The following is a 21,792-nucleotide window of genomic DNA, read 5'->3' as shown; positions in this document are numbered from 1 at the left end:
CGAGACGGTAGGTCAGGTTAGGATATTGACGTGACACGTGCGACATGCGATGGCAAGCGCGCAAACTGGATAAGCGATTATATATTTGTATAGGATACAGCAAATTTGAAATATAAAATATATCAACTTTTCTGCGAGATGTAAGAGGAAATAATTTTACGCACTTATTCGCAAGATCTCGCAGCTCGCAGCAATAAGACAGTTATATGAACGTGAAGAGTCGCGAATCGTTTTTGCAACAATACGGATTTCGAAATCAGGAACAAGCTCCGCAAAGTTCTATCTGAAGATTTAGCGTTCGAAGAATTCGTTTGTGAAGAACAATTTATTGCTGGAAATCCAATAACGGAAATGGTTCGCTCGGGGAACATAGGACAAACTCCGCTGCCGAGGCTACACGGAGGAATGTTTTTTTTTTTTTTAATCGGCGTTAAGTACCATTGTCCATTCTCGGCTGCCGCAGTCCACAGCTCTCTCTCTCTTACACAGTCGTATAGACACGCGATGAAATAAAATACAATGGTTCTCATTGGCAAAACGACACGTTTGATATTGATACAAATAAATTATTGTTTTTTTTTCCTCTCGATACACATTTATAATCGCTACGTACGACACACTCGATTTGGCACTGTTTTAATCGCGTTGCGAAAAAGAATCCCGTTCCTGACGTAAAATTCCGAATTGTAAGTTCAGTCCCAAATGAACTCCCAATCACGGATGGGAAACACAGATTTCGATATGACCAAATGCATTCTCCGGATAAGGCACGTAGTGAGGTGCGCAAGCTATGTCGAATATATCGATCGAAACTCACCGCCGGCGAAACGCGGTGCACGAGAAGTCTACGAGTGCTAATCGGGACGATAGTGCCATCGGATACGCTTATCTGTAACGGTACTACTTAAGCTAACGTGCGATTATCAATCTTGCGGCTTAAAAGTAATTATATTTACTCCTCGCGTATTTAAGCATAAAAAGAGCGTGTCGCCTAATTAAACCACACAGCTGGCTCTTAGTACGGAGTATATGCATATAATCATCACACGTGTATCAACAGATTTGTATTTCGATCGCTACAACTGCTACAACTGATTTCATTCGGCAAATCTTGCGTCGCGAATTTAGCATTTTGCGTGTTGGTGTTTGCGTATGCGTGTAGTTGTTGCAATATGGCAAAGGAAATGTGGAGTCGCGTGCCAATTTCACACCTTGTTTAAAGACCTTACTCGTTAAGAATAATTAAATAGCGAAAATTCACGAAAATAGCACATATGTATATTATATTTGCGGAATATCGATCGCGAAATATGTATATCCTTTACCATATCATAAATGCGACCCGCTGCAGTTTGTATGAAAATCGATAAAATACAGAATCACACTGATTACAACCGTGCCCTTGCGGCGATAATCGATTTTCGATAAATCTTTCGTATTCTTGTTTATACTTTGATTTTATTTCTAACTGTAATATACGTATACATCACAATATACATGTAATATACATGTAATATACGTATACATCACAATTAGAAATTCATCTCTGTAGAAAATATAACAAATTAAAAATTTTGCAACTCTCTCTCTCTCTCTCTCATCAAGAGAGTTATTTAAAAACTTAATTTTAAAAATATTATTAAAAGTTTCACAAAATTATACATTTTTTTTTATAAAACTTTATAAACTTTAATGATCTGTAAACATAACAAAAGACAATAACGTCGCAAAAAAATATTTGTTTGCAATTCCTAAGAGATGCAAAAGTGTTGTAAATTGCACACTTAATCCGTGAAACCGTAATATCGCTTTTTTCATTGCCATTTTGTCATGTTTACATTCTCATATGATTCTGATTTTACCCATTTTATGATGTACTTTACAAAAAGATTTAATTTAAAAATTTTTGAGACGTACAAGGTAAAAATGTTTCGATTGAACCTTCTCTTTTTCTGGCTACGTCTAAAACTGTGAAAATATTAATTTGCTCTATCGTAAGTCTATTTAATTAAGTACAAAAGAGTTTTATTTCAACATTGTCTATCTTTTTTTCCTAACATGAAGCATATTATATATAAATATATAATGTATATATATATATATATATATATATATATATATATGCAATTAATCTGTATATGATACATAAACATGATGACTCTGTGTGTAGAATATTCAATTGGTTTTTTTATATAACTAAAACCTTGCTATATTCAAGAGAAACTGCTTATATTTTGAACAAATAAGTTAGACTATAAAGCATTTTCTCTGTCTCTCTCTCTCTTTCAAACCTCCAAGTTTGCTCTTACTTATACGAAATATCGCATTTCGCGGTATTTTATCCCATTTCATATATATCAACCACAAAGAAGAAATAAAATAACGGTCGAATACTAATATTTACATAACTGACGTAATACGAACGATATAATTCGGTTATGTAAAACTACAGCCATTATTGATTATACAAGTAAGTGTATGTCCTTAAGCCAGTACGTGGATGATAGTGTTTTTTATGTATCCGCCCCGTTCGATTGTCTTCACGAACATTGACGATGTTATCAGTTATCAGACACACACTTGAGCAGTTCGTTATTACCGATGTGTTGTAACACAAATGTGTTTTTCTTTTCGAATACCTACGCCCTGCAATCGACCATTAGAATCTGAAAGAAACGAAAGTTTCAAAAGCTAAGACATGCTGGCAAGCATTCAGTGATCAGACTGATTTACGTGTGTTGTGTTGCGCGAGCCTTTTGTTTTTACCATCTACTAGTCTATTTTGAGAAATAGGATTTAGCCGATTCGTTAGCTTTTGGTACTCTCTGGATCTTGACGAATGTATCAATTAAGAACATTATCCCGAAAATTGAGAACGCAATCGAGGTTGTTTAATCAGTGATGGAGATCTGAGCAAATCCTATTAACGCCTTGTCATCTGGTACTTCATTCACCGCATAACCAGAGTTCTGTAACAATAAAAGGAGATTAGATATAAATATAATCAAATTAACTTATAAAAATACACATTTTTTATGTATATTTTAATGTTAAACATTAAAATATACATTTATATTCGATAATTAAATGTAATATGGAAATTAATATTTACCAAGGAAAACGTCACTGTTCGCAATTGTCCTCCACTCTCTATCAACTTTTTCAGATTTGTTTCTATTACCACAACGTCCTTGCCGTCGACCAAGCCCGCAGCGACCAGTTCTGCAGCGATTCCTTGCGCAGAATCAACTCCAACCGTAAATTCGAACCTAATGTCATTAAGCTCCCGTCTTTCGTTCCTGAAATAAATGTCTTGAGATGATTATCTCTTATTTTCTTTAAAAGATAAATCGGGTAATTAGGTAATAACCGGGATAATCTACAAACGTCACATATCGAGAGAATAATTCTCATTCGGATTCTATAATGAAGATTACGTACCGTAATCTAAGCACCAAGTTTATAGGAACATTTTGTCCGGTAGCTGGTATCGCGATTTGACTCGGTGCTACCTTAATTTGACCGTAGTATTCGTCGGGCTCGCCGGCTTCTTCATCGCTGCTGGCTTTTTCGATTGTGTTGACCGGTAACGTTTCTTTGCCTTCGTCGCTGCTCGAGTCACCGTTGTTCTCTTCTTCTGACCAGACCCATTCGCCGGTCACCGTTCGGTGCAAACGACCCGACGTGCCTGGTTGTCTTTTTGATGCCTGTAAAAGCAAAAAATTTCTTTTAATATTGCTTAAAATATAATATATATTTTTTTTAATTTTAACTCTGTAGAATCTCAATAATAAATAATTACATACAAATTTGCATATATTGCATAAATAATATAAATACATACTTTTTGCACGCGTGTTTCTAAACTGGGTCCAATCGCCACTAACGTTTGTTGTAAATATTTCTTATCTTTGGCTTTTTTAAAAAAGGGATGTTTCAGCAACTCGGTAGCTGTTGGTCTGAAACAATATAAATCATTATTTATAATACTAAATATAATACTTATTTTACAATCTCTTATATACTAATCTCTTTCCATTCTTATTTTTGCTACCGAAAAATCTATACGATAAATCATACGATGATACCAAAGGCCTTCAAGCAAGTTAAACTATGCCCCCCTGCCCCTCTCTAGCATGTTATCTATTTACTCCAACTATTCTAACTGCTTCGACAAACGTTCAGTAGAAGTAGCAATGTATATGTACACAAAATAGCGCGATCTGGCTTACCGCTTGGTAGGATCTTTTTGCAAACAGTCGACGATCATTTTTCGGAATGTTTTCCCGTACGCTTTGTATTGGTCCTTGTCGTCCGCGGCGGTATCCAGAGTCGGCGGATCGTTCTGCAGCGTCAGCATCAAGACCTTCATCGGGGGATATTTGTGGTACGGCGCCGTGCCGCTGGCCATCTCGATCGCCGTGATGCCAAGTGACCATATATCGGCCTTAAAATCGTAGCCATGGTCCTGCACAAACAGACACGCATATCATAATTGATTTTACAGTGGACGGTACGCGACGGAAAGATCGCCAATATTTCATGAAATCGTGCTTGCAGAAATCGCATGCTTGCCAAAAATCTTCGAAATGTGGTTTATAACTGCAGTCTCATACACAGGATGGCCCGCAATTATCGGAAAATATGTTTTTCATCGATTTTTTTAACGAATTTGACATCGATTTCTCCTGACACAGCAGTTCTCAAACTTTATTCTGCAAAGATCATCAAAATTTTCAAAAAGTCGTTTTATCAATCGACATACGCTCATATTTGATTAAAGTCGAATAAAACAATGTACGATTAATATGTTAGAGCTGTGCACAATTGTCCGAACATAGATAAAAATACGAAAACTGATGTTTTGACAAAACAAAACGAACAACAATGTAACACAAACACGATACAGAAATATAGATCCAAGTAATGGCACGATTAATCGAGTATTATTGAAAAACTGTGAGAATCTGCGTATAGGGTAATATTTCCTCGGTGCAATATTTTATGTGGCTACTTGCATAACATGCTTAACGCAAATCATGCTCAACGAGATAACATTGCTAATTCAAATTAATTTTCGATTAAAACGAGACGATAAAAGCATTTCCTCACGTCGCACGCAACGGCAAAACCGACACTGACGCACGCAAGGTTCGTGTGTCGCCTCAACGATAGCAAAAGCGTATTTTGCCAGTCGCAAACGTACGGGGTCGCCAACGTACACATCTCCCGTCCCGATAAAGTGTCGTGTACATTTAACAAACGCATACACAAAATGTAGACACAGAGAACACGCAGGCTAAGAAGTCTGTAGTGTTACTTTCCTCTCTCACCTGCTCCATGACCTCGGGCGCCATCCAACACGGCGTACCGACGAAGGTATGCCGGACCTTCTGCCGGCTCAGGTCGCGTCCAGTCGCGAGCCACGCGCTGACACCGAAGTCGGCGATCTGCACCGTGCCATCCTCGCCTAGTAGGATATTACCCGCTTTTATGTCCCTAATATTATTCTGCCGTTAAAATTCGTCTAGATGCGTAGATAATAAAATAGCTATATAGCTAATCGTCATCTTTTTAACGATACAGTTTCACTTCAATGATCAAACGATAGATCAAGGAGAAATAAACGCACGTTTTAAAACTGTATCTTCAGTAAAAATAGAACAATCTATAAGGGACAGACGATATTTCGCGATACCTGTGAATCTGTCCGTTGCTGTGGAAATATTCAAGTCCCTTGAGTACTTCTCGCAGTACCGTGGCTATGGTGGCCTCGTCGAATACTCCGTGTTTGCAATTGGTGGTTCTGGTTTTGTGCTTGATGATATCCAGCAGAGATCCACCCTCCAGTAATCTCAAGACCAGCCAGAGCTCCTCTTTCACCACGAACGACGTGTAATACGTCACGACGTTTTCGTGGTTGCAAGACGACATCGCCTGTATCTCTTTCTAATGTTTCGCCACATAAAAAGTCTCGATTAATAATAACTTCTCGTCCGTATATTAAAACTAAAAATTTATCAGTTTAACTTATTTCTGAAAAAAGATTTATTCGACGAATCAACTCTCTCTCTCTCTCTATCTTTTGAACTGAAAAGACTATACTTTTGAAATAACATCTCGTTGAGACAAGAATAAATCAGCAGCAGCATCGTGCTTAATCCGCGATGTTTGCATCATGCTGGATGCAGCATACGTTATAATCGATAAGATCATTAATCCAATGAATCATACAATGTATAAAAACCTTATCAACAGGCCGCGTATGTGCGTCGGATTAATCCGTCGCCGCGTGAAGTCCAATGTCAAGATTAGAACAAAACTCACCAGCAGCTCGTCCATGTTCGTGTTCCATTTTTCCAGATTTATTCGTTTGATCGCGCATTTCTCCTGCCGCGGGATGCAAAACGCTGCGTGCACCACGGCGGTCGCTCCAACCCCTTGAATTTAACAGGAAGGAATTAACGCGAGGAATCATCAGGGGAAATTTCGTGTCGTATATCGGCGCGCGGATCGTAATCGCCAGACTTGCCTAATTAAATCTGGGAAACTCGCGACGAGAGATCTATTTATAAATATGCAGCGAATACATTTCTCTCGGAGTGGCAGAGAGCGGCGAGAGAGAGAGAGAGAGAGAGACGCTTAAATTTCAAGGGCCGCCGATATTTTTACTCGTTACGTAGGAAATTCGACATTTTAATCGAAGCTATCGGAGCAAATTTTCTCGCACGTCGCGAGTCATCGCAAAATGCGGCTAAAAACGGTGCCGGTAAGCCGCTAAATAATTTAGCTCCGCTAACTTGCGGCTGGTCTTCTTGCAAATATAAATAATACACAACCGGCGAAACAGATGCAAAAAGAAGCACGTACTTTCCTGAGTTTTAAATCATTTGATAACAGAGCGTTTTTTTTAGTATCTATAATGTATGTAATATATAACGTATATAAAAATATTATTAAGTAAAATAAGTACATAGCTCTCTATCACGAAACTGCCGGAACTCGTCCTAAATAAATAAATAAAATAAAAACGCGATTTCTCAAGTAGATTTCCCAATATTTACACAAGTTCTTAAGAATCTTATATAGACAAGATAACATAAGATTAATAATTGATCGGTCAGAATTTTAGCGCAAATCGAAAGACAGACTTGTTTCGCCAATGATAACACTCGTTGCACGTATTTTTTTTCGTAATTTTAAATTAATTTTGCGTTGCGTCAATTGCCTCGCTTACAACTCCGGCTCGTGTGGCGCCGGTGGCTCTTATTCCCCCGACCTCGGCGCGCATACGGCACTGGCACGCGCGTATCATCATCATCCCGTTCTCCGGCGGCAGGTTAACTAGGTTAGGGTAGAACGTTCGGCGCGGCGGCTCTCTCGTGCAGCAGCACCGGCATCTGCGTGCTGGCGTGACGGCGCGAGGCGCGAGTGCGAGAAGGACGCGCGACGGTAGAAGCGAGACGGCGATCGGCGAGCCGTCGTCGTGCCGTCCCGAACGGGGAAAATAGGGCGACGGAACGACCGACGAGCGGCAGCCCGGCAGGACGCGCGACGGCGAGTCCTCGCGACATCGACGTCCCCGTCACTATCACGCTCGTTACCGTCCGTGCCCCGTTAACGGGGAAATAAGCTACCCACCAGCCGTTCGCTAGCGCGGAATCGACGTTCTGCCGCCGCCGGTGGCGCGCGTCCTCGTGGCCGCGGGCGCCGTTCGAGCGAGGTGCGCGCGCGGACCTTCCGCGCGTTCGCATCGCACCGATCGTCGCCTCGACCGGACGAGTCCCGCACGGCGATCGGTACTCACCGATAACCTCCTTCAGCTCGTAATCGTCCTTGGTATTCGGCCAGCCCTGCACGACCGTGGAGGTGCTCGCGGACGCCATTTTGCTGGCCAGTGCCGTGACGAGGCGCGTGTGCTTGCTGGCTGCCCGGGCGCCCCGCGACGACGACAGCGAGGTGGTGCTGGCGGACCGCGAGCTGCCGACGCTGCCGTCACGTGGAGCGGCGGCTGGGGTGGCTTGTCGAAGGGCGCAGCGATCGTTCGTCGTGGACGCGGGCGCGCCCCGGCTGTTCCGGGAGAACAGCAAGGACGCCGATGTTGCCGCTGTCGCTGGCACCCTCGGCGGCGGCGGCGACGTCGATGAGTGAAACGACTTCTGGCGAAATATGCCTGGCGAGCACGACGGCAGCACGTCTGGCGAGATCCTCCTGAAAGGGAACGTGCGATTGACATATTTGCGACCAGCGACTTTGCGAATTTATCTGTCAACTATCAACTGAGCCTCTCGGAAGCGAACTGGTCGACTTCGTTTCACATAAACTCGTTTTCTTCATTTTAGTATCAGGATTATTTAATCGTAATCCTTCGTCAATTTTTTATCTACTTACTTTTTATTTCACGAAGCTGATCAGTTTGGCTTTCGAGAAGTTCAATTTCTATAATATAAGCACTTGTACAAGGAGAGAGATGGAACATTGGAAGATTGATCGACGCCTCAATGCCAATCCTTAATGTCAAGGATAGAAAAACTTGTGGACTTGAAGGATACGAAATACGTGGAGACTGGCTTCTTTCATATATTGTTGTCTAAAATATTGAAAAAAGGATATTCACTCAAAATTAAATCAATCCTCGAATACTTTTAAGGATGGTATTTAATGAAGACGTACTTGTCCGAGTTCCCTATCAATTGTAAGACTCAGTTACCGTAAAAAAAGAGCGCGTCCACCGATAGCTAACTCGCGTCTCGATTCGTCAAAACGATCGACATTTCTCGGAGTAACGGAGCGATGACGAGACGCGGTCGGCCCGTATATGCGCGACAAATTAATCGTAGGCCCATCCATCACATTCTCGCCACGATCGTTTCAAGGCGGCGCTTCTAATTATTAAGTAGCGTGAGCGGCAATCAGTGTGACGCCGATCGTTTCAATTGGCCCGAAAGATAAAAGCCGCTCCCATCGGTCGTAAATATATATCCATGGGGTGATATCGAATGAATTACCAGAGAGAGTCCCGGTCTTTGCCAAAACATTACTCGCGTAGAATAGTTTACGGTAACGACGTATGATAACGGTAATTATTAAAATCAAGACCTGTGCGTCACGTAACGTTTAATTTCAGCAAAGAGGACAGTTTCTCGGTATCGATTCAAACGCGAGTTCCGCGATTTTTCGCCGTTTCGTGACCGTCTCTTTCTGAAACGCGCTAATCTTTGTGTACCTAAAAACCGTCATTATCTCTAATCGGCAGACGCGACAAGTCGGAGGGATTCCGCGTTCCTATCGATACGATCGTATCTCTCGCTCTTTTCGCAATCCCCGCAATTAATGAATGGCCGTGGCGGACGATGAGAAAGTTAATTTAAACGCGACGCCCACGAATATTATTATCGCCGCGTATTATTTGCACGGGGATTTGCACGATGACCTTTTCCACGTGCGAAAGCGACAGGTGTGCTCTTCCTCTCCCCCGCAGACATATATTATATATATAAAACTGAGCATCCGCTAAGCGTTCCGATTCAGTGATTTGTGCATCCCCTATCTACGGCATCCTTTTAAAAAACCGCCACCTTCGGGAATCCCGGGCCGGATCTGCGATCATGTTCAGAGAAATGAATATCCTGATAGTAAGTCTCGGTAGCTGCGGGTAATCTCTCTCTCTCTCTCTCTCTCTCTCTCTCTATCCTTGATTTTGAATACTCTCGACGCCAAGACGAGGATTTAAAATCTCGTGCAACTAGACTCCGAACTAGATAGGCGAAGACACGGTAGCTTCAGCTGTTTGCGCGCCGCAGTTGAATCGTCCGAGCGAGACATTTCCCCGATTAAAATCTCTGCAAACATCACAGTGTGTTTACAAATGTAAACAGTCGTTTACTCACTTCGGTCGGGCGGTTCGCCAAAGATATTACGGTCTCTGTTAACACGGCAGAGATCGCGGAAACGGATCACTCGCGGGCGCTCGGGCCACTTAAGTAATTACTTCCCGTCGCGATCGATCGGACGAGATTTGCAACACACTCCCCGCGCGCGATCGAATCCTCGGGGGTTTCGACGTGGGTCGCGTAGGACCGATCACGTGCCTCGATCTCCGACGTAGCGACGTAGTAGGACGAACGGACGGACGGGCAGTCAGCGGTCAGTCACGCTCGGTCACTCACCTACTTCTGCCGAGCACCAAAGTCGCCAGAAATCTGCTGTCTTGGAACTTCAGCTGCTCCTCCTCCGTCGATATGGGCGCCGCGGCGCCCGGGGCGCCTGATTTGCGCTGTCCCATGCTGCCTACAGCCCTGCAAACGAATATGCGCACGTGTTAGGCGGGTTGCGTACCGAAGGGGACGAACAACTACAAATGTCGCGTCCTATTAAGACATTATTTACGTATTACATGCGTTTAGAAAGTTGTCGATCGCTCTTTACAAACAAATATGTTATTTCGACATCTTGTTGCAAATCTTTTGACGCTAACCGCCTTCTTCTTCTTCTTTAATCTCGTCAGTTCTTTGCGACTGAAAAAGTTGTGGATTGATAGTTAACGATTTTTGGAACGTGTGTGTCTTGAGATCGCACGCGACACTCTTCGACATTGCTCATCTCGCTTTTCAGCCTTCCAACTTTAAGTTTAATAAAATTAAATAATTTACAGAGTAGCCGTTGTGTCGTGTCGCATTCGCGTATCTATCTCGTGCTATTTGTACGCGATGTTCGAACAACCATTTTACCGATAATCTCGTTGGTCGGCAGAGACGAAAGGATCTTTTAAAAGGGGCCTGAACTTTAATTCGAGCTGAAGGCCCTGATGGGCTTCGAGCCCAGTGGAATATTTCTAAATTGGCGGTCAGTCGATTGTCACCTAAATATCTAGATGGGATAATTGGGCCTGGATTGGCCTTACCAGCTATTTTTAGCCACGGCAAAGGGGGTAGACCCTATTCCGCTGGCTAAAAATAATCCGATGGCGTTCACGCTTTGTTGCAGGCGCGTTAAAATGATCCTGCTTCCTTTCGACGATTCTTATCCTGCTCCCGGTTGGCGCGTGAGAAGACCTGTGTAAATCGTGAGAACGAATTCGAATTAATGATTGCAGAAATTTGAGACGCGAGTCTTATTTTCGGCGCGCAAGAGTTATCACCGGTCCGATTTAATCATTTATCGTTAATCTACCAATCGGGAATTTGATTTCGAATTATACTTGAGGTTTCGCGGAAAAAAGATACTGTCTCGATGATAGGCTTGAGACACGATCCCCGAAAGTCGTAGCACTTGATCGTACACGTCAGAAAGAACGCAGTCTTACGCTTGCGAATCTGCGCAGTTTTCGAAATTATTCGATCCAATTTTAACGCGACGCGTGACATCACCCACCGGTTGTACCCCATCAACAAGAAATCTTTCCTGTCAGCTTCAGGCATCACCTGATTACGATTAACAGGTCTATAACGGTCTTGTTCCAAAGTAATGGTCTAATTATCTCTTCAAACACGAGAGGCCCGCGCGAAAATGACGCCTATGACGTTGGAGAGTCACCACCCCAAGCGGATCGCGATATCTTATTTTAGCACGTAGTCATTAACACTTCTTTTCACGTTTAGCCTCGTTTTATTTAAAGAGCTAAGTCAAAATAAATATCTCGTCTTCAAAGAATCCTCAAATAGCTGACAGAATGTTTTTTATCTTCTCCATTATTAATTACCTACTTTAACATTTCATTTGATTTTTGTTTCGTCTCACAATTTTCTCCTGGATTTTCTGACGGTTTACGGGGTTTGACAATAGAAATACTTTCTAGAGTATAGAGGTTCTAAATTTTTTCAAACAGTTCTGTCAAAAAGATAGATAACTGCCCGTCGTTCCATGCCTCGTTCATTGTTCCTCGGATAACGGGGTTCTTCTAATATTTGGGTTAAAAGTTTAACTCGCCGCGCCGGGCTAGAAATTACGATTTTAATTTAATTCGGACTAGCAGACGTGTGTCATCTGCTGCCTACGTTCAGTTTACGCGCCGCCACGATACACTTTTCAAATTTTCATCATTCCATCATTTCCTCCGCCTCATATCGCGTCACGCGAACGCGAGACTGCTTTATCTGTGCATTTAGCATTTTCCTCGAGATCTCGATAAATTCCTCTACGATAATGTTCCATTTTCATGTCTTGAATCCAAAGGAGAAACAAAATTAATATATTTTATTCTGTTTTGAATAATTACAATGATTAATATGAAATTACCTTATCTAGACAATTTCAAATTTGAAGCTTCAGAGGTCTATTATTTCTCTGCTTTATAATCTTCTATCTTTTATAGTTTTATTCCATATACAGAGATTTCTATTGTTTTTCGTCTTTATATTTTTCATCGTTTCTTCTTTCGCAGACTCCGAATATTTTCCAGACCCCAAGCGCTGTGTCCAATGACAAAATCCTCGAGGTAAATGACCACGTTCGCTCGCCACGCCGAGAAACCAATTGTTCTCTATCTATTCGACGATAACGGTTTTCGACGCGCTTTTACTGCATTCCGCGACATTCTACGCAGAGTCACATGCCGATTCGCATGAATTAATAGACTGTCGCTGCTGCGGTATTTCTAGCGACATGTAGATTTATTGAATTGACTTTTCATCGATCTTAGTCACCGCGGTTACAATTGAACGAACAAATGTGCCTACCCGATCGCCGTCGCTAGGCGGAATTGTGACTATTGTAGTATCGTTGCGTTTCAATTTGCTACTGTAATATGGATCATCGTGGCCTTGACGACAATTCCCCAATATGACATGTAAAATCGAATGCGAGTCTTAAAAATCTTGATACGAATTTTTACATATTTTTTAAATTCTCAACGGTTCTCTCACTCAGCTAAAGAATTCATTTTGATATGTATTACAACAATAAATTACAATCTTTCATTTCTGACGTCATAATTCAATATACTTGCTATTTACATTGAGATGTGTTGGGGGCTTTAATATATGGCGATTACAATCGGTCACATGTTCGAGCAGAATTGATTGGACGGTAAATGACCGTGTTTTTCTTGGAAGGATTTATATTCCTCAATACCGATCTTTAATTTGAGTTCCTTCAACTTCACTGTGTGCTATTCTCTCGTGTGTGTGTGCGTGCAAGTATGCGATACAAGATTTATTCTGCTTAGTTGCACATTTCTATTTGCCCGACACTGATTTTACCTTTGCCTTTTACCCTGCAATTAATGTTCATTGAATTAATATTTGTTAATTAGTATCTACTAATTAGGGACACTGAATTAACAGTTTGGTCAACACTTCTAAGGAAGTTGCATCTCACATTTATGTGATGTTTGTTCGCTCCGAATTGATTATTTCTATTTATGAAGATTATTTAGTGATTTTTTTTTCCTTAAGACCGACGATATACTTGCTCCATTTTAAGGCGTAAGAAAACACGATCAATTGGACAGTCTTGCGATACAATAATTAAGAATGACTGCGCTGGGATTTTCGAAGAGTCGAGATTTCGAGTTCCACTCTCGTTTGAGTCCACTTAATAACGCTCTTCATCAATGGAACCTTTACTCGGCCCGCAAGCCGAGGGTCAATTGTTCATTAACTCAAAGAACTGTAGCGGCTATTAAACGATTTCATTGTCATTGAAATGGTTTGCAAAAAATAAAAATGGTCGCGTACATCCGGAAATATATTCCTTCCATTGTTCCGATATTCCATTGGATCCATTGATTCAGCGGTCGTTAGTCGTTATGAGCGAATTTCTTTTACAATTTAAGCGGGAGTGAGAACACGAGACAGAGGAATAACAAAACGTTTCACGCTTCCTTTGGGTACTCTGGAAAGTGCCTTGCAAACATCGCACTTCGTCACTGACCGTGCGTCCCTTTTGCAGTCGCCTTAAATGTCCGGAAATGAGGCAATTTGGCGGTCACATTTACGTCGGTTTATGAAATTAGATCAAACACGCTTGGAAATTATCTAAACAACGCCGCATCAGCAGTTACTCGATGCTGTACAGCTGCATTCGGCGTATCATCAGATACGTCATCGTATACATTACTAAAAATTACACGTACATTGCAGAATCATGGTTACCAAAGAATACACGAATTACACATTTTATCTACCGTTTCTCTTCTAAAAATATTCTTCTTGCAGAAACATATTTATCCTTAAATGATTTATTCTCCCGTTTTATCAGTTTTAAATATTCAGTTTTAGTAGCAGTATCAAATAGATTGATTTTAATATAAAATTAATAGAAAGTAATTTTTTTCTATTAAAATAAGAGAGAGAGAGAGAGGACGCGCTTTTAAATTTTATTACGTTCTACTTATTTTTCTTTTCCTTTCTATTATTTAGATTTATTTATATACCACGATAAGTATTTGTATCTTATATTTGATAGAAAATTTGATTTTTGCGTGACATTACTCGTCATATTAGGCAAATAAAGCTTTTAGAATCGGATGCGGTCCTATTCAGCGTGGCCGTGCCTATCTGATTTTCATGTCACGTTGACATTTGAATGCCACCTTGATAGGCAAATAAAACTCAAAAGTGGAGATGGCCACATTTATGCTGAGAATACGAATCATCGTTTGTTACGAACGATTTCACTAACTTTGCCTGTAAATTCTATCCTTGAACTAATATCTGCTAATACGCTACTAACCACAGTTTAGCTATTTCCATTTTTAAATGTCCAAAGTGAGATTCAAAAGTTATTGATTTATCGTTAGGTGCATTTGATTCTCGCCGTTTCAATATCCCTAAGAAAAATTTAAAGCCTATTCATTTTTATTAATTATTGTCATTATCATTTGAAGAAATTTGGTTCAAGATACTTGATCGATAAGATGCAAGTTAATCACGCACGTAAACAAATCTTGACTGGTCTCACCTGGCGGACGTTGACTTTAGAGAGCCATTTGCGTAGAGATCGGCTGCCATGGTACCGGTGTCAGCCCAATGGCATTCCGATTTTCGTGGATATTCCAAAGAATGGGCGAGTTGGGATCTCGTCGATCGCTTCTCGTCGTCAAAAATCGATGATCACGTTTATTCGGCGAAAATTCCTCGGAATTGTCGGTAGCTGTCACTGACAATCGTCAACCTTGACCGGGCTCATCCTCATCGCAAGTGAAACACCGCAGTCATTTCGGTCCAAACACGCTCGCGTCGTATTGACATTATTTCCGTATCACAATATCACGATCTGTCGACATGTAACGGCCCTTATATATACCTAGGTCAGTTACTCGTCTATTTACCGTAATGCGAAAACTTCGTCAGAGACGACGTCGACGCGATTTCGGGAAAAGAGCGAGCGAAACGTCGCGTGGCGAGCGCAATTTCGAGGGAACGACTGTCGCTCTGTCAACGGAGGAGACGTAGGATCATCTTGTGCCCGCCTCGTGACTGAACTATGTCAGACGGGGCACTGTCAATTGGATAACTACCTACCCCACATTGGTACAGTGTTGTCGCGTGTATGTAATGCAGCGTATCGTTGATGCTGAAAGCCAACGCGTAGTCCATGTTCTCCCACTTCTTCTGGATCACTTTATCTCCTTCTTCTTCTTCTCTCATGGGTACCCGTCTCTTTTGAGATATAACACATCGCGTTTCCTTGCTCCTTGCTACCTTTCTTTTTCCTATTTCATTTTTCGTTCCAGTTCTGCTCTCGCACACAAAGAACGAGGAAGACTGTCTGACGTACAGAAAAGATTACTGATTTAAACTTGATTTGAAGGCCCCGTCAATTATCCTTTTCTACTTCTTATTTTCAAAGAAATTGATTGTCGATTTATCATCCGATTACTTACTGTTGTATTTATCAGCATTTATTACTTCTGACGTTACTTGGAATCGAAGCAAATACCACGGAGCTGGAAGAGCGCATTATCTCGTGCGTATATTCTCTGTCGTCACTTCGGTAGCATGAATTAACTCGATGACGCGGGAAGAATAATCCATATCATACGGCACGTCAGCTCAATCACGCCGACCTTGCGAATCAACTAATACCGATCTTCGCGCGAAAACCTACAGATAAAATCGAAGGTTTTCAATAAACTTTAGAAAAATCATATTTGTAAAAAATTCACGCAGAAATTTGATTTAGATTTCGTTTGCTTTAAAAACAAATTAATCCTATTCTAAACAACAAAATCTTCTTTCCAATGGTTTTCTGCGGCGAGTGGTGTTTATATAAATAAATTTCAAATTTGTCATCGAAACATTTTGTAGCTGTAAAATGTTGAAAATTTGACGACAAAAACGTCCTATGGACGATTACTTTCCGCGACGTAATAAAAAGCAACACTTGGAGCAACGGCTCCGAGGATAAAAATCAAGATTGGGAATCGAGGATTCGCAAACGAGGGAAATTAGAAATGCGCGTATCGTATTTCGTCGACGTGACAGACGGCGTGAAACCATTTCGCCAGTTGCAGTACTCTAAACGAATGATTCATCCTACCTCCAATTCCCACTTGCGGCGTCGACCCTCTGCGCGCGCGATTTACGCATCATCAAGTTTGATGGGTCGCTAAAGGCTGCTGACTGAGACCTCCATCGAAGGTTTAGGCTTTATCAGTGACGCAACATTATACTTAAGAGGCATTGATGATTCTGTGTCATTGGTAAAAGAATAATCCGACGTAGACGTGCGTGCGTGGATGACTTGTAATACCAATTGGGAGATTCTTGGGATTCTTCTATCTAATCGACTTCAGTTTGATCAAAATTGGAGATAATCCGGGGTATCACTCTGTAAAATTTTTCAAGATTGATAATGATTATTCTTTACATAAGATTGGAATAGGATTTTACTTGCAACGCGCTTGTTCAACGATATCACAGTAAAGAAATTTGGAGCTCTCTTCATTACTTTTTTGCTTCATTTATTAAGATGTACATTTCGTTTGCAGATCGCCGAATTGTTTATCCTCAACCACGTGTCCTACGTGTTGAGTAGACAACTGAAGAGCTTTAATCCTGAGCTCAATTACCAGGACGATTTACGCGACATACCGGTGGTGAGAGACGTCTCTTATCTGCCGGAGGAATATTATGATGCCGAAAATGCAATAAAGGAATTGCAGCAGCTAAACAGAGATAACAGAAATTTGATGCCCGTTAGTAAATTATTTTTTATTCCTGAAAAAGATCGTTCTCTTCATTAAGGGATAAAAAATATATTTAAAATAAATTTTATGAAAATATTAAGAATTAAATTGGATGTGATAAATTTTTACAAATCCCTGTAAATTCTTTTTAATTCATCTATTTTCTGTACGTTTTTATTCCTGATTTAAATTCTATTTATATTATTTATACTATTCGTATATTGAGATAAATGTCTATATATATTTCTTCTTTTACGATTTACGCAGGAATATCGCAATCTATGCGAAACAGTAACGAAAAGAGTGGACCTTATTGATTCTAAATACGAATATCAACCCCCGCATTATCACGAGGTCTACTGTAAGGGCTATTCATTGTTGAGCGAAGATGAACGAATAGTGAAACAATTGCAACAAGTAATAATTTATATGTCACGCAGTGAAATAGATTAACAGATTCAATAAAATGGATTCAAAGCGGCGCTTTTTATTGATCAGAAAATAAATATATAATCAAGTTTTAAGAAATAATGAATCCATCGGATCATCGCCTCTTTTAAGTTCAATAAGGAATGAGGAAAAGTTGTTTTTTTTTTTATTTAACAAACTTTCGATTTCAGATTTAACATTTGTTTCCTTTCAGAAATGCGCTCATCCGGCATTCCACTGCGTGCAGAGAAGTCGAATTTTGACTTTCGTTAGACGACCTTGGGAAAATGAATGTTGGGAACCATATACAATAGAAATCCCCAGCGGTTGTGACTGCATGTGGCCGGTTACTAATCTTGGCGAGATAAGCCACCATTATTGATTTTTAATAGTAAAGTTATATGTTAGCAAAGTTAAAGTTTCATTACATAGCGCAGACATATTGCGAAACTTCGTACGTATGTTTGCGATAAAAATAAGATCTTTGATAAAAATATTTATTTATTGTATTATATAAACGCAAATGAGAGAAACAACAAATGTCGTTAACATCATCTTACCACGATTAATCCTTCTCTTTTACGTTTATTGCGAAAAATCAACAATGTAAAATTAGTCACCTCGAGAAATATTTTTCTATAAAATTGTTTTTCCCGCAGTAGATTATTTCCACGAGTTCGCCTTGTGCTTTGGCAAGAAATGGAATCCATCAGGCACTTTTCCGAGTAGCATCTCGCTAAAAATAAACAAAATTGTTAGTATCACAGATGTAGCCGAAACTGATGACGTTACTCAATAAAAACTAATAGCCTTACGATAATTTCACCCAATCGGCACAGTTGGAACTGGCCATTAGCGTCTCCATATCATCGCGGCCTCGGTAGAACGGTGGTCTCTCGTTGATCCGCTGCGGTGGTCTCTCCAAAATTCCAACGGGAATATACCTGCGATGTAATCTCAATGTAAATGCATATTGAAGAATAATGTTATGGTTTAATCGAGAAGAAAACATATTTTTTTCGAAGCAAACTTGCCTGTGAAGAAAGGAGATCCACTCCAGCATGAATCTCCTGGTGGTTTCGACGCCGCGGGTGTCGGATCCCCAATGCTCCAGTCCGTAATTTGCGTACTTTCTAAGAATGCCGAATCTCTCCGAGCTCGATATGTCGATCAACTTTTTTTCCTTTATCTCGGTAAAGATCCACGGCTTGATTAGCGCACCGCGTCCGATGGTGATCCCCTGCACTGTGCTGTAGGTCTCTTTTGCACGACGATAGTCATCGAAGGACAGGATATCGCCGTTTCCGAACACGGGTACCGGCTGTGCCGCTACCGCGCACTTTTCTATATACTCCCAGTCGGCCAGTTTCGTGTATCTTTGCTCACGCGACCTCCCGTGAACCTGAAAGAATTACCGAATCGAATAAGAGTCGAGGAAGATAATACAGGAAAATCATATTTCTTTAATATCCCTTTACGTGTTGCCCAGGGATAATAATCTCTTTTTAAAAACATTTTTTCTGATATAACGTGAATTTTCTGTTCAAGTTTAAAGCGGTAGCATATACAAAATTGAATTCTTAAAGCTATCAAGATATTTTGAAGATTCCGTCCTGTCTTGAAAAATTCTATTCTTCGAAAATACCGCGATCCTTTCGAAAGAGATCGATTCACGACAAGAAACGTAAATTCAACGGACTTACTCACGGTAATCACGGACACACCCCAGTCTCGAAACTTCGGCATTAGATTATGCGCGATCGGTTTGTCTATGTAGACCCCAGTTCTGGTCTTAACGGACAAGGGTATGTCCAACACTTGGCTAACAGACTTTACCACGGTCTCGAGTACGTTCAATCGATTGAGCATACCGCTGCCGCCGCCCTGTCTGTAAATCAGATCGATTGGACACCCGAGATTCAAATCGATGTAGTCCACGTCGATCTCGCGGTTCAGCAGCTGAGCGCATCGCGTCAACACCCCCGGATTATTGCCGCAGAGCTGCACGCCGAAGATATCCTCGCTCTCGTGCCGTTTCACCAACGCCCATTCCTCCTGCGTGCCCTTCAGTATCTTCGGCGCCAATGCCATCTCGCCGCAGGTGATGTCCGCGCCGTACTCCTTGCAGATTCTTCGAAACGGTAGATTGCCCACCGTAGTCAAAGGACTGAGCGGTATCTTGTCGCTCCAGTCGATCGTCTTCTTCTCCGACTGTCGCAATCTGATCAAATCGCTATCGTCCACGGGTCCGATTTTCAATTCCTTCGACTTATCTGAGACACGGCAATCAGAACTATCCGTGTCCGTTTTTTCGTCATTCATGCCGACAGAAATATTTTTCTCCACCTTCTCGCCGTTGCTATTGTCGGAAATATTAGTCTCGTTCAATTTTGTATCATTCTTGTTTCTCATTTTACTATTCGAACTCTGCGGTTGCGTCTTTTTTCTAGACGGACCGTTGGCTTTGACGATTGCCTCCGCCTTGGAAAAATTGTATTTGCGCTTACGCAATTTGCTTTGTACATCTTTAGATAAGTGATTTTTTATGGTTGGCGAACACTTGCTGTATTCCTCGAGTCTCTTCTCATCGATGATGTTGAAACCATCCTCGGTCAAGTGTCGCGAGCCCATTCTACAAGTAATTCCCCTCGGGCACTTGCCGGTCAAATTGAAAGTATGGCATTCCGTGCTTATGTCTTCCGGCCTAATCTTCAGATATTCCTTTCGATCGTGCAGAAAAGTGCATCGCTCATTCGAGCATTTCCTCTCAGGTTCATTTGCCGTTTGATCCGCGATCCATGGGCACAGACTCAATTCCCTGGGAGCTTTGAACGGAGGTGGCCTCGCCTTATTTTGACCTCTGAGCTTCTCCCTCTTGTCATCCAATTTAGGTTTCTTAACAGGTACCTCGTCCCACGATGATGCGTCTGTATCTTCTGTACCTGCATCCGCAGATACCTTCTGCTTATCGGTCTCTGTTAAGCACCGTTCACTCAACTGCCTCACATGGTCCTCGATAATAAATCTACAATGTTAAATGTACACGTTAGTTTATAAAGGCTGATCTACAATGTGCTCTTTGCTTTCTGTTTTTTGCTCTTAACCTCTTTGCGACTATCCCGTATTTTGCAATTCCGTCGCGTAACGTGATGTTTTTTGTCTCTTCTGAAGTTCGTTAATTTTTATCTTAGGCGACAGAGAACAAAAAACATCGCGTTACGCGACGCAATTGCGAAATACGGGATAGTCGCAAACAGGTTAAGAGCAAAAAACAGAAAGCAAAGAGCACATTGTAGATCAGGCTGTATCAATACTCGTGTGAAAAAATTTATTGACGTTTTAAATAATTTTTACATAAAATCTTTAAAAATATTTAAGTCATATATTTAATACAAAGACTTCTATATTATTTATTATATAATAATAATAAAATATTAATTAACAAAGCAATTTAAAAATAAAAGTTGAAAAAAGCTAAGCCCTCTGATACAAGTAATTACGTTCATTAGTATAAATAAAGATTCAAACAGCCAATTAAAGGATTAAAATAGATGTTTGATAAATTGTGAAAAACATGTGAGCAATCTTTAGAGGTTAGGAACTGAAGTTAGAATAAGCTTCCTTGCAATTACATCCGTATAAAATTCATTTGTTACAGATTAAAGTAAGTCATCCGATACAATCTACGTACTCCTCTTTTATCAGACAAACGCCCTTTTGCCTATCTTCCCCATCATCGAACGAACAATCTCCACATTTCTCGTAATCCGCCATTTCTTCACAGTTTCACACGTGCACTTCGGTGTCGATCAAACATGATTTTCTGGAATTTCTGGAAATTAACACAAACGATAACTTCTGAAAATCATATTTCTTAAAATATCAATCAGTGTGTTAGCTCTTTACTCGATTGTCGATTATATTCTCCCGATACGTTAGTTTTCGGAATAATTCAAATTTTTATATTTGCGCGAAATATCGCGCGACGATCGGTAAATTCGCGACACCGATAATCAAGATTTCGCTATTATCAATAATTCATTAGCGACCTGTCATACCCGCAAACATTTGAATTTACAAAAAATTGACAAACTGTCGGAAGAATATAATAGGCAAATTAATTAATTGATTGATCGATTTTTTTTCTAACTCACATACCACGCAAAAATAAATCGTAGGTTATACTCTCTTACGATTAGAATTAATTAGAAACCTTTGATTTGACGATTCTT

The 21,792-nt window shown here is 40.8% G+C and overlaps 3 protein-coding genes across 10 annotated transcripts; 1 reads left to right on the top strand and 2 right to left on the bottom strand.

Annotated features, from left to right (window-relative positions):
* Window positions 1-45: 45 nt before the first annotated feature.
* Window positions 46-16,604, bottom strand: LOC143896282 (serine/threonine-protein kinase OSR1). 6 transcript variants are annotated; one of them, XM_077404026.1, is made up of 14 exons: window positions 16,483-16,604; window positions 15,827-16,046; window positions 15,465-15,711; window positions 14,902-15,216; window positions 10,170-10,298; window positions 7,808-8,211; window positions 6,328-6,440; window positions 5,699-5,949; window positions 5,327-5,499; window positions 4,233-4,470; window positions 3,845-3,959; window positions 3,442-3,707; window positions 3,113-3,299; window positions 46-2,969 (listed from the first exon to the last, which is right to left on the bottom strand). In XM_077404026.1, exons 4-14 carry the CDS (start codon window positions 14,949-14,951, stop codon window positions 2,892-2,894), a joined length of 2,004 nt encoding a protein of 667 aa, XP_077260152.1. In that variant the 5' UTR covers window positions 14,952-15,216; window positions 15,465-15,711; window positions 15,827-16,046; window positions 16,483-16,604; the 3' UTR covers window positions 46-2,891. The 6 variants fall into 6 exon arrangements, 5 of the variants coding, with proteins under 5 accessions (XP_077260152.1, XP_077260156.1, XP_077260151.1 ...); XR_013256603.1 differs by lacking the exons at window positions 15,465-15,711; window positions 15,827-16,046; window positions 16,483-16,604 and having other exon boundaries at window positions 46-1,468; window positions 1,509-2,969; window positions 14,902-15,366; XM_077404030.1 differs by lacking the exons at window positions 15,465-15,711; window positions 15,827-16,046; window positions 16,483-16,604 and adding an exon at window positions 10,904-11,054 and having other exon boundaries at window positions 14,902-15,366.
* On the top strand, window positions 8,996-17,942 carry LOC143896289 (uncharacterized). Its single transcript, XM_077404042.1, has 4 exons — window positions 8,996-9,635; window positions 16,934-17,140; window positions 17,399-17,548; window positions 17,775-17,942. Exons 1-4 carry the CDS (start codon window positions 9,609-9,611, stop codon window positions 17,940-17,942), a joined length of 552 nt encoding a protein of 183 aa, XP_077260168.1. The 5' UTR covers window positions 8,996-9,608.
* Dus3 (Dihydrouridine synthase 3) lies at window positions 16,890-21,491 on the bottom strand. Of its 3 annotated transcripts, none has more exons than XM_077404032.1 (6): window positions 21,252-21,491; window positions 19,268-20,585; window positions 18,595-18,962; window positions 18,376-18,504; window positions 18,181-18,296; window positions 16,890-17,110 (listed from the first exon to the last, which is right to left on the bottom strand). In XM_077404032.1, exons 1-5 carry the CDS (start codon window positions 21,332-21,334, stop codon window positions 18,224-18,226), a joined length of 1,971 nt encoding a protein of 656 aa, XP_077260158.1. In that variant the 5' UTR covers window positions 21,335-21,491; the 3' UTR covers window positions 16,890-17,110; window positions 18,181-18,223. The 3 variants fall into 3 exon arrangements, with proteins under 3 accessions (XP_077260158.1, XP_077260159.1, XP_077260157.1); XM_077404033.1 differs by lacking the exon at window positions 16,890-17,110 and adding an exon at window positions 17,715-17,915; XM_077404031.1 differs by lacking the exon at window positions 16,890-17,110 and having other exon boundaries at window positions 17,715-18,296.
* Window positions 21,492-21,792: the final 301 nt, after the last annotated feature.

The sequence above is a fragment of the Temnothorax americanus genome, unplaced genomic scaffold (assembly GCF_048541705.1).
Source record: "Temnothorax americanus isolate GAGA-0224 unplaced genomic scaffold, ASM4854170v1 Scaffold18, whole genome shotgun sequence".
NCBI classification, from domain to species: domain Eukaryota; kingdom Metazoa; phylum Arthropoda; class Insecta; order Hymenoptera; family Formicidae; genus Temnothorax; species Temnothorax americanus.
Note: the sequence above shows the minus strand (reverse complement) of the source record. Positions and strands in the feature narration are given on the sequence as shown.